The sequence below is a fragment of the Phalacrocorax carbo genome, chromosome 23 (assembly GCF_963921805.1).
Source record: "Phalacrocorax carbo chromosome 23, bPhaCar2.1, whole genome shotgun sequence".
Lineage (NCBI taxonomy): Eukaryota > Metazoa > Chordata > Aves > Suliformes > Phalacrocoracidae > Phalacrocorax > Phalacrocorax carbo.
In genome coordinates, this window is record NC_087535.1 from 556,014 (window position 1) to 568,097 (window position 12,084).

General features: G+C 59.9%; 1 protein-coding gene across 2 annotated transcripts; it reads left to right on the top strand.

Annotated features, from left to right (window-relative positions):
* The first annotated feature begins 6,562 nt into the window (after positions 1-6,562).
* ELF3 (E74 like ETS transcription factor 3) lies at positions 6,563-11,857 on the top strand. 2 transcript variants are annotated; one of them, XM_064471815.1, is made up of 9 exons: positions 6,563-6,813; positions 7,592-7,791; positions 8,468-8,689; positions 8,938-9,024; positions 9,115-9,234; positions 9,423-9,512; positions 10,135-10,251; positions 10,440-10,635; positions 10,779-11,857. In XM_064471815.1, the coding sequence occupies exons 2-9, from the start codon at positions 7,629-7,631 to the stop codon at positions 10,897-10,899; spliced, it is 1,116 nt and encodes a 371-aa protein (XP_064327885.1). In that variant the 5' UTR covers positions 6,563-6,813; positions 7,592-7,628; the 3' UTR covers positions 10,900-11,857. The 2 variants fall into 2 exon arrangements, with proteins under 2 accessions (XP_064327885.1, XP_064327884.1); XM_064471814.1 differs by having other exon boundaries at positions 7,623-7,791.
* Positions 11,858-12,084: the final 227 nt, after the last annotated feature.

The following is a 12,084-nucleotide window of genomic DNA, read 5'->3' on the forward strand; positions in this document are numbered from 1 at the left end:
CTGAAGGAGCAGAGATGGCTTTGAAGAGGGGACGAGCACAGCTGTGAGCCACCCACCTGACCCTGATGCACCTGGCAAAGGGGCTGGGGGAACTGATGCTGCTTCAGGAGAGCCAACTTTGGCCTCTTCAAAGACCTGCTTGGAGGAATCCCATGGGTAGGGGGTAGGTAGGGGGGTCCGAGACTGCTGGTACCACTTCCTCCGAGCTCAAGATCGGTGCATCCCTATGAGAAAGAAGTCAAGCAAAGGAGTCAGGAGACCCATGTGGATGAGCAAAGAGCTTCTAGAAGAACTCAAATGGAAGGAGGAGGTTTACAGTATGTGGGAAAAGGGACTGGCCACTTGGGAGGAATATAGGAACGTTGTCAGGGTATGCAGTGTTGCAACGAGGAAGGCCAAGGCCCGCTTGGAACTAAATCTGGCAAGGGGTGTCAAGGATAACAAGGAGGGCTTCTTTGAATACATCAGTAGTAAAAGAGAGGGGAAACTGTTGGCCTGCTGCTGAACAAGGTGGGTGCCCTGGTGACGCAGGATGCAGAGAAGGCAGCATTACTGAATGCCTTCTTTGCTTCAGTCTTTACTGCTAAGGCTGGCCCTCAGGCATCCCAGCCCCCAGAGGGAGAAAGGACTTCCCCTTGGTTGAGGAGGATTGGGTTAAAGATTACCAAGGCAAACCGGATCCTCCCAAATCCATGGGCCCCAATGGGAGGCACCCACAAGTGCTGAGGGAGCTGGCAGATGTTCTTGCTGAGCCACTCTCCATCATCTTTGAAAGGTCGTGGGGGACAGGAGAGGTGCCCGAGGACTGGAGGGTAGCCAATGTCACTCCAGTCTTCAAAAAGGGCAAGAAGGAGGACCTGGGAAACTCTAGGCCAGTCAGCCCCACCTCCATCCCTGGAAAGGTGATGGAGCAGTTCATCCTGGAGGTCATCTTCTGGCATGTAGAGGAAAATAAGGTTATCAGAAGTAGTCAGCATGGATTCACCAAGGGGCATCATGTCTGACCAACCTGACAGCCTTCTATGGTGGGGTGACTGGCTGGGTCAATGAAGGGAGAGCAGTAGATATTGTTTACCTCAACATCAGCAAGGCTTTTGACACTGTATCCCATAACATCCTCACAGGTAAGCTTAGGAAGTGGGGTTAAATGAGAGGACAGTGAGGTGGACAGAGAACTGGCTGAACAGCAGAGCTCAGAGGGTTGTGATCAACGGAGCAGAGTCTGGCTGGAGGCCTGTCACTAGTGGTGTTCCCCAGGGGTCTGTGCTGGGCCCAGTCCTGGCCAACATATTCATCAGTGACCTGGATGATGGGATCGAGTGTAACCCCAGCAAGTTCGCTGACGATGCCAAGCTGGGAGGAGCGGCTGATACACCAGAAGCCGTGCTGCCATCCAGCAACACCTGGACAGGCTGGAGAGCTGGGCCCAGGGGAACCTCAGGGAATTCAACAAGAGCAAGTGCAAGGTCCTGCCCCTGGGGAGGAACAACCCCCCACACCAGCACAGGCTGGGGGCTGAACTACTGGAAAGCGGCTCTGCTGAGAAGGCCCTGGGGGTGCTGCTGGACAACAAGGCGACCCTGAGCCAGCACCGGGCCCTTGGGGCCAAGAAGGCCAATGGTGTCCTCGGGTGCATGGAAAGGAGTGTGGCCAGCAGGGCGAGGGAGGTTCTCCTCCCCCTCTGCTCTGCCCTGGTGAGGCCACACCTGCAGGGCTGCATCCAGTTCTGGGCCCCCCAGTTGAAGAAGGACAAGGAACTGCTGGAGCAAGGCCAGCGCAGATCTGCCAAGGGGATCAGGGGCTGGAGCATCTCCCTTGTGAGGAAAGGCTGAGAGACCTGGGCTTGTTCAGCCTGGAGAAGAGAAGGCTGAGGGGGATCTCATCAGTGCCTATAAATATCTAAAGGGTGGGTGTCACAATGATGGGACTAGGCTCTTTTCAGTGGTGCCCAACGCCAGGCCAAGGGGCCACGGGCACAACTTGGAACACGGGAAGTTCCCCCTGAACATGAGGACAAACCCCTTCCCTGTGCGGGTGCCAGAGCAGGGGCACAGGCTGCCCAGAGAGGCTGTGGGGTCCCTTCCCTGGAGACATTCACCCCCCGCCTGGACGCGGCCCTGTGCCCCTGCTCTGGGGGTGCCTGCTCACGCAGGGGTGGGACGGGGTGAGCTCCAGGGGTCCCTGCCCACCCCCACCATTCTGGGATTCTGTGATTCTGCTGCAGCCCTCTGGCCCTACCATGTGTTGTGAGACGGTGACCTGCATCCTTACAGGCACTGAGTCCTCAGGCAGACAGGGCAAATGTGATTGCACGGGAGGAAACTTGAGGGGCCGAGGTGGAGGAAGCACAGACCCAGCTGGGTTGTCTCTGCACCTCTCTCCTGGTGAGGAGGAGGAGGAGGGGAGGAAAGGGTCCAACTAGGCAGTCCCGAGTGGTGTAGTTTAGCCCCAGTCAGCAACTAAGCCCCACACAGCTGCTGGCTCACTGCCCCACCCCTATGGGATGGGGGAGAGAATTGGAAGAGTAAAAGAGGATTCATGGGTTGAGATAAGAACAGTTTAATAATTAAAATAAAATAGTAATAGAGATAATAATTATAATAATAATAAATGATAATACTACTATAATGAAAAGGAAAACTATGAGGGAGAGAGGCAAAACCCAGAGGAAAAAAACAACCAAGTGATGCAAACGCTCATCGCCCACTGACGCCGCGGGTCCCTGAGCCGCGGTCGCTGCTTCCCCTGGCCAACTCCCCCAGTTAATATACTGGGCGTGACATCACATGGCACGGAACATCCCTCTGGCCTGTTAGGATCACCTGTCCGGGCTGAGCCCCCTCCCCTCCCGGCTCCTTGTGCACCCAGCAGAGCATGAGAGGCTGGAAAAGACCTCGACTAGCGTAAGCGCTCCTTGGCAACAGCTGAAACGTCTCCACATTATCAGCACTGTTCTTCCCACAAATCCAAAACACAGCCCCTGAACAGCCGCTATGAAGAAAATTAACTCTCTCCCAGCCAAAACCAGGGCGCCAAGCCAGCGCGGCCGCCACCCCCGCGGAAGCCGGAGCATCCCCAACGCTGTTGGTCGCCAGCAGGGTCACCCCGGCATCGCCCTGCTGAGGGGTCCCCGAGCCGGCAGGGCCCTGGGACTCTGCAAAGGTGCCACGGGGCTTGGGTGCCTCCCGCCCGCCGCGGCTGCCCACACGCCGCTCCCCGCACCCCCCGGGGCAGCCGGCTGTCCTGGGGCGGGTCCCGGGGGAGAGCGGGCGCCCGCCCACCCGCGGCCGCGGCAGCGGTGGCCTTGGGGACAGCCGGCAGGTGGCAGCCCCGGCTGCCGCACGGCCGCGCCCGGCGGAGCTGCTGGCGCTGGGGGCAGCAGGGCCCCCCGCCCTGCCCAGGTGGGGATGCTGGGGGATGGGGGAGGGTGGGGGCGCGGGGGGGGTGACCGCAGTGCTAGCCTGTGGTGCCCCCTGAGCGCCCAGAGGTGACCGATGCTGGCGCCAGCCTCTGCCCCCCCAAGACATTGGGCAGCCAACCTGCCCCAGCCCCAGCCACTGTGGGGTGGGGAGGGGGGCGGTGAGCTGTACCCCAACTCCACAGGGCAGGGCCTCAGCCCCAGCAACCTCCACTTTCTCTTTCCCAGCCAGCCAGCACTGGTTAAACTGGTCGGACGGAGCAGCTGAGTGGGGAGCCGCCAGCCATGGGCTGTGCCCACACTGCCCACCCCGGACGTGGTTCCTCCTGGCATGATCCCACGTGGGGTACCCCACACCCTGCTGCGACCACAGGGTGAGAGCTGGGGGCCCCCCCAGCCCTGTGCTCGAAACACACCTTGCAGCGCTCATCCTGAGAGTGGTGCCAGTCCAGCCCTAACGGTATCTCGGTGGGCTGGTGGTGCCCAGAGCCATATCAGTCCCCAGCACCATGTCCTCCATCACCCTCAGCGTGTGTCATGCTCAGCCTGGGAGTGAGCCTCCGTACCCACAGCCACAGCACAGTGCTGCCAGGGCAAACAGGATCCATGGGGCAACCACTTTGGGGGTATCATGGGCCAAATTACTCCTAGCAGGGCAGGAGGCTTCAATAGCATCCCCCTCCCAGTTGGTGTCTGAGCCACTCACTGCACCACAGACACCTTTTCTTGCTGGTCCTTGTGTCACCAACTCACGAATACCTCTTTCTCGCTGCAGCAAGATGCCAAGGCTGGGCTGGCAGCACCCTGTGCCATGCTCCCCACATGCCTGAAGGTACTTTGGGAGTTTGGACCAATAGCAAGGGGGGACAGCAGGGACACATCCCTGGGAGCCACCAGCTCTGGCTATGAGATTGTGGCAGCCCTCTGCCACCCATCCCCAGTCTCAGGGAGGATTTGCCCTGAGTCCATCAGTGCTGCAGCTGCTCCTTGGCAGTGGAGGGTCCCATGGGTGCCATCCAGCATCTTGTTGCTGCCCTGTGGCTCTGGAGAGGGCATGAGAACACCCCAGAAGAGGCTTATGCTCACCCGTGCTCCTGGCACAGTGTCTCAGCATCTCCAGGGAGTGGTCCCCACTATGATCTTCTCCTCATGGCCCATTTTAAGACCTGGGTTGTGGCACATCAGTTGGCCAGATGGGCAGGAAGGCCGTTTCTCTAGGGCAGTAAAGCCAGAGGGTGCCTGCAGGGTGCTGGGGACGAGTGCTCAGGTCCACTGGCCTCCTGGCTGACACAAAGGGAAGGAAAGGGGCAGGCTGGGCCCCAGGGGGACCCAGAGGGCTCCCAGCATGTCAGGCATGCGTAAGGGGCTGGGGGCTGTCACCCACTGAGGGCACCTCTCCAGCAATGACATAGCCTGGGTGCATGGACTGATCGTGGCACTTCCCCAGGGACTGCTGTGGGTCTTCGGGGAAGGGACATCTGGGAAAGGGGATGCTCAATGTGGTCTATGCCAGACAGCCCCATCAGGCATCTGAGCAGACCCCCTCGCGCAGGGGAGAGCTGTGGGCAAGCTGCACAGGGCTCCTAAATGCTACATGCCCTCCCCATCCTCCCCTGGCCTGTGGCCCAGGGCAAGGCACAGAGCTGTCATGTCCCACTCTGCTCCAGAGACACCTGCATTTCAGCAGTGGGTGGAAAAAAGCTTCCCCAGGGGCAGGTTTCTATCCATAGGCACTGGAAGCCTAGTCGGGTGGCCAAGTCCCCGGGCACAGCGGAGCCCTGGGCTCAGCTCCCAGCTGAACGCAGGCTTAAGGCTCTGTGTCTGCCCAGCACTGGTGGTTTCCCCAGTGGGCTTGGCTTGCCTGGTGGCAGCAATGGCAGGGGCTGCTGCCGGGCATGGAGATGCTGTGCGCAGGAAAAAAAGGGCCTGGCAATACTCAGCACTCGTGACTGTGCTGTGGAGGAATGAAGCTGGAGCAGGTGATCAGCTAGCATGACCCGGTGCCTCCTGGCTGGCACGCTGGCCCTGCCTGCCCCGGGGCCACAGCACGGCACGGCAGGCCAGGGTGATGCGGCAAGGGGGTTGGGGCACACAGCCACCCTGACCTTGCTGGCCCACGGGCCGAGGCAGAGCATCCATGTTTGTGACAGTCTGTCACCACTTTGTCACACACGATAGCTCGCTGCGAGGCACCGGTTTGAAGTGACAAGGACCTAGAGGTAGCTGTGTGATGCCAGGGTCTGCCCTGCTCACGCAGGACCCTGGATTTGCACCTGGCTTGGCAAAGTACCAGCACCAGGCAAATGCGTGTCAAGTTTTTGGCTCGGACTGGCCACTGTGGGGCTCCTCTGCCAACACAGGCTAAAACCAGTATGACCATATCCAGAAAGGGTCCCAAGTACCCCTGCCCAAGAGCCAGAGGGGCTACTGCCACCAGAAGGTAATTCCTGAAATGCATCTACAACCCTGCCTTGCCCCTTGGCATGTGTCCCTGGTGAGGGTACGTGCACCTCTGTGCCAGGTGCTTTTGAAATGGCAGGGAATGGGCTGTCACAGCCCTGCAGCCTGTCCCAGGCCTCCCCCCGGGCAAAAATTGACCCATCTTACCAGCGAGAGCAGCAGTCGGCTCTCTGCTCCGTCCCCACAGAGACCACCAATCCCCACCTGAGTCCTGCTCCCAGCACCTCTCTGGCGTGGTCACTGGCTCCTTTCTCTCCCTTTGGGAGAAGCTGAGCCCGTGCCAGACGAGGGAGCGACCGAGCCTGAGCTCCAAACACAGCCAAGGCACCCACGCAAGCACCCGCTCTCTGTGAGGGCTGGGCTGCCCTCCCAGGCAGGGGGATGCCACCCGCACGGGTGGGCGTGCAGGGCAGCGTTCCTGGACCCTTTGCCACGGGCAGAGCCCCAGGGGAGGGATGTGCAGCCCCTGGGGCCTGCTCCAGCCCTGCTGGGTGTGTTTGCTTGGCAGTGGGAGGTGAGTGAACCTGCTGCGGCGAGCAAACAAACACAAGCCTGGCAAACGGCAGCGAAGAAAACACCCCACGAACCTGGTGTGGGTGAAACTCTGGGCACCGGCAGGGCAAGGGCTCTGACAATGATTAAACTGGCCAACCCACATTTCCCGGCAAGGCAGCGCTGGGCTGGGACCCGGTGGTTCATATTATGCAAATCACCTGGATCTGGGAGCATGAACGTTTCGGGCTGGAATTCCCCTCGGGCTGCCAGATCGCGTTACGCTGCCCAAGCTATAAAAGAGGAGACGCGGGCAGGGCTTGCCCATCGGCACCAGCCTCTCCGGGCCCATGAGCAGTGGCTAGCGGCCAGGCAGGGCACGCTCCGTCTCCCCTCGCTGCTCTCTGGATTAGCTGCCGCTCCCGGGATTGCCATCGCAGAAGGTACCAAAGCTTTTTCGTCTGGGGCCTGTTGATGCCCCCCAGCCTGGGACAGCCACTTTCCTCCCCTCCCTGTGCATCTTCGCTCTTGCCAGGGGATACACTTGGTCTTTTCTTGCTGCATGCCTGTCTCCCACTGAGCTGCCAGCCCTTTCAGGGGGACAGCGAGACAGCGGTCTGGAGGGACCCCCCCCCTCTGGCCCCCAGGCTTTTGCCAAGCAAACAGCAAGATTTGGCTCTTCCACAAGGGTTGGGCAGGGGCTTGGTCCCCTCCTGGCTGCAGAGTGACTGGGATGTGCTTCTTGCGACTGGTTGAGAGGACCGGAGCTGCCAGCACCAGAGTCCCTGGAGTGGTGGTGGGGCAACAGGCTGTGCCAGCCCAAGCACTGCTGCGCTGTGGGGTGGGGGGAGCGCTCGGCAGCCCAGTGCCCTGCAATGCCCACCCCCACAGAGGGGCTGTGCAACACCCTTCTCTGCGAGCCACCTGCTTGCTGTCCCTTTGCGCTGGCTGCCGGTGAGGCTGGGCTGCTGGGGACCAGGCTTCTCCACAGGCTCGGTGACGCTGTGTCCCTGGTTTGCTCCAGCTCAGCCTCCCTCGCTCCCGGCCCCCGGGGCGGTGGTGAGTCAGGCCTCGGCCCTGGCCGGCGGGTGCTGGGTGGGTATTTCTGCAGAAATGACCTGAGACGTGACAGTGGGTGGAGGGAGGGAGAGCCTGGCCTCACCCAGCCCAGTCCCAGGGTTGCTGCGGGTGCTGTGGGCTCAGGTCCCCCTGCCTCCACAGGGCCGGGGCTCACTGTCGTCTCTTGGCACAGAGCTTGATGGCGGGATCTTGTGAGATCAGCAACATCTTTTCTAACTACATCAGCGCCATGTACCAGCCGGACGAGGTGCAGCCAACCTTAGACATACTGGGACACCTTGGGGACGACAGCACCCTGGGGCTGAGCCTCCCCAGCAGCCAGCCCCCGGCACAGAGCACAGGTAGGACTGGGGGAGCAGTGGTGGCTGCACAGGGAATCCAGCACACAAGGCAGCAGCGAGGCAATGCAGCTGCCTTGGAAGAGCATTGCAAGGTTCCTGAACCACTGAGGCAGGTCAACAGCTTCCACCATGCCTCAGTTTCCCCAGGCGTGTGTTGGCTAAAAGGGTGCTGTAGGAGATGCTGGGCAGCACAAGGTGTGGCTGCTTGGAGCACATCAGAGGCGTACAGGGGATGAGGGAATCATTGCCGTCCTCCCCCAGCACATCCCAGGGGACAGGCTGCCAGTTGAGCAGTTTAGAAGTACACTCCTGGTGACGGGGGTCTCACTCCACCTGTGGGTCTGTCCTGGGACAGCCCTGGGGGGAGGCACAGGGAACACACCAGCAGAGCGGTGAGGCTTCCAGCACAGATGGGACAAATGGCACCGAAACCAATGGTGCAGAGAGCTTCAGGTCATCGCTGTCTCCCAGGACAGGAGCAGGGCAGAGCAAGGCGAGCCGGGAGCAGGCGCTAAGCGCCTGTTAGTCCCTCAGCGCTCTGAGCGCAGGGCCCGCTGAGCCCCGCGTGACCGTCACAGGACTGGATCTGGTGCCCAACTGCAGCCACAGCCCGCGTGTGGCACACGGTGCTGGCACAGCCACCCTGCCCCTGAGCCCTGCCCTCCATCCCTTGCAGACAAGCCGGAGTGGTTCAGTGAGCTCCCGTACTTCTGGACCAAGGTTCAGGTGCTGGAGTGGATCAGCTACCATGTGGAGAAGAACAAGTATGACGCCAGCTCCATCGACTTCTCCTGCTGCAACATGGATGGGCATGCGCTCTGCCACTGCACCAGGGACCAGATGCGCCTCATCTTTGGGCCCCTGGGGGACGAGCTCTATGACCGCCTGCACGAGATCAGTGAGTGTCCTAATGTCCCCTTTGTCTCCAGCCCTGGCAGCTCTAAGCATGAGCCCCACCAGCCCAGGACCTCCTGCTTCCCGGGCACTGCAGAGGGCTGCCTGGGAAAGGTTGCACTGGGGAGGCTGTGCAGGGGGCCATGGGGGTATAGACCAGAGGCCAGGCAGGGCTGGGCTCAGCTCCCAGTATGCTCCATTCCCCTCCATACCAGATAGGCATTGCTAATCCCAATCCCCCCCCCACTGCAGCCTCCGATGAGCTGAACTGGATCATTGACTTGCTGGAAAAAGAGGATGCAACTTCCCAAGGGACCTTGCTGGACTCCAGCCACCTGGGTAAGAGAGGGGCCCCGGCCAAGCCTTTTTCCCAGGGACCACATGCTGATGCAGGCAGGGCTAACCCCTTCTTCTCTTTGCCCCTTCCAGAGCTGGGAAATCCCTGTGCCAAGGACTCCCTGGAGGACATGAAGCCCACAAACCCTTTCCTATCCACAGACTTCACCTGCTTGCCTGCTGCCATGTCCCCAGGCAGCTCCGATATCTCAGGTCAGTGTTTTGCCCAGTGAAAAGCTCCCTTCGCTTGCACTGATCTGGGAGATCAGTGGGGAACTGCCCCACCACCAAGGGTGGGTTTGGGCCTTGCATCAGGCTGCCTGGGGAGGGTGGGAAGCCAGGGGAAAGCATCTCCAGATGCCAGCAGCTGGCAGTCTAAGCCCTGTCTCTTTGCCTCTCAGGGCCTGTGATGTCCCACAGCCCAAACTCCCAGGACTCCGGTGGAAGTGACCTTGACCTCGACCCTGTGGAAGCAAAGCTCTTCCCTGATGGTGAGTTGTTTCTTCCTGCTGGGAGAGGAGGGCTGGCTCCTGGGCACTTCCAGCAGAGCACATCCAGTGGCAGTGGTTTAGGGACAACACCTGAACATCCATCCTCACACTGGGAAGGAGGGAGGGGACTGGTTTTCTGTGCACCCTGGGTCTGTTTCTCTCCACTGAGCGCGGTGATGTGCAGGCTCCGGGGCAGAGCTGGGCTAGGCAGGGCAGCCATGAGCTTGGTGTGAGGTGGTGGCAGCTGGGTGAAGGCTGCAACCAGAGATCCCGCGCACTGAAAGCTGTGTTCAGTATTGGTCCCCACTGGAGATGATACTGGGATTACCAGGGATGCAAGGAAGCAGCAAGGTTTGGGGAATGAACAGCATGCTGCCCTAAGCATGGTGGGATGAGAGTGGGACAAGGCTGCAGGGAAGGGGGAGATCTTGCTCTTAGGGGGATGGTTCCTTGGTACCTGGGCCTGAAAAGAGGGTGCAGCCCCTGATCTCTCCCCTGACCCCCAGCCAGCTCTCCCCTGTGCTTCTGCTCCTGAGGAGGACATCTCTGTGCCCAGGGAGGGGGGAGCTGCAACCCAGCAGGCTCTGCACCACGTAATATGTCCCCTTGTCTGTGCGCACAGATGGCTTTGCAGGGAGCAAGAAAGGGGACAACAAACACGGCAAGCGGAAACGGGGACGGCCCCGAAAACTCAGCAAAGAGAACAGAGACTGCCTGGAGAGCCGGAAGAGCAAGCACTGTATGTGGACCCTCTAGCCTGGGAGACTGGACTGCCTCCCCCAGCTTGTGTTCATGGCAGGGGTGGGGAGATGGGAGGAAGGGTGATGTCTTGCTGGGTAATGCCCCTTGGCAGGGAGGTTTAGGGACATCCAAAGTGCAGAGACCTGCAGGATCTTCCCTCCTCTACAGCTTGTTCTCCTCTTCCAGCCCCAAGAGGTACCCACCTGTGGGAGTTCATCCGGGACATCCTGATCCACCCCGAGCTGAACGAGGGGCTGATGAAGTGGGAGGACCGGAGGGAGGGTGTTTTCAAGTTCCTGCGCTCAGAAGCAGTGGCTCAGCTCTGGGGCCAGAAGAAGAAAAACAGCAGCATGACCTACGAGAAGCTGAGCAGAGCCATGAGGTGAGTGCCCTCCCCTGTCCCCGGGAAAACCTGCCCCACGTGGCTGGGTCAGACCCACCAGGGCTCAGCCTTGATCCCCCACAGCAGCTCCCCAGCACATGGGGCTGCATCCAGAGACCTGATTCCACCTCTGTCTCCTCCAGATACTACTACAAACGAGAGATCCTGGAGAGAGTGGATGGGCGACGGCTGGTGTACAAGTTTGGGAAGAACTCCAGCGGCTGGAAGGAGGAAGAAGTGCTCCAGAGGAACAAGGAGCTGTAGGGGTCCTGGATGAGCCGGGGTCTGACAAGCCCTTTGGGGCCAGCCCCAAGCTGGGCTCCTTGGCAGGAAACTTTGCCTGCAGCTGTATCTGGAAGCTGCTGCCCTCTGCAGCGTATGAAACTCCGACCCTTGCATGGGCACGCTCGTGCGTGCCGGTGACTGCCGGCACTGAGGTGTTTAAAGCTAATATTTTGGCTCCAGTAGGTTATTGTAAACCGTTATTTCCCTTGCTGGACTTGTACCTCCGACTGGAGTTGCAGTGACTTTGGCTGTTTCAAAGCCTGGACAAATGCAAAGGGGAACAGAAATTTGAGTGGCAGCTGGCACTGCAGCGAGAGCCCAGCAGGTCTCCCACGGTCACCCACCTCCTGCCCGAGCAGAGGGGCAGCACCGCTGTCTCACCTGTGATCGGACAGACTTTGTCCCAGCTATGGGGTCCTCCCTCTCTGCTGCTCGCGCTGTGCTGAAGGTGCCCACCATCCTGTTTGCTCCGCGTGGGATGGATGTGGCCCCGCTGTGAGGCAGCTTCTTGTTGTGGTACCTGCTGAGAGAAGATGGGAACTCTGTGGAGCTTCACCTGGCCCTGGAGAGCCCTCAGGGTGAGAGGACTTGGGACAGCACGGCCACTCTGCATTTCCAGCCTGGCTGCCTGTATCTAGAGACAGGTCTTTTCCCCAAAAGTAATTTCTAATTTATGTAAGACCAAAAAACAAAGCACAGAATTAATGTACAGATATATTTTTTCATGAGTAAGATGTTCCTGTGTGAGAGTGTGCATTGTACGGCACACGTGTGTCTTGTGGCAGGAGGTGATGCTCAGCTGGACTGAAGCGATGTCACGGGGGCACAGACTGGCTCTGTGTCAGCCACAGGAGGGGAATCCAGCCCAGCCAGGCGCCAGCAGGTGCATGTGGTTTCCTCCCTTTCAAATGGGAACATAAGAGGAATAAATTGTTTGGTTGGGTTTTTTGTACCTCCCTGTCGTTTTGTTTGTTTTTCTTAAAGACGTGGTGGGGACCAGACTCTTGTCACCTGGGATGTCCCATTGCATCAACCCTGTCTGCCACCACCCCTCCCGCCTGCTGTGGCTTGGACTTGCCTGGTCATCCTGGCACAGGGTCTTCCTAGGGGTGAGGTGGGTTGCTTGTCCCATGGACGGTGGGAGTGGTAGTCTGGTGTGGGGGA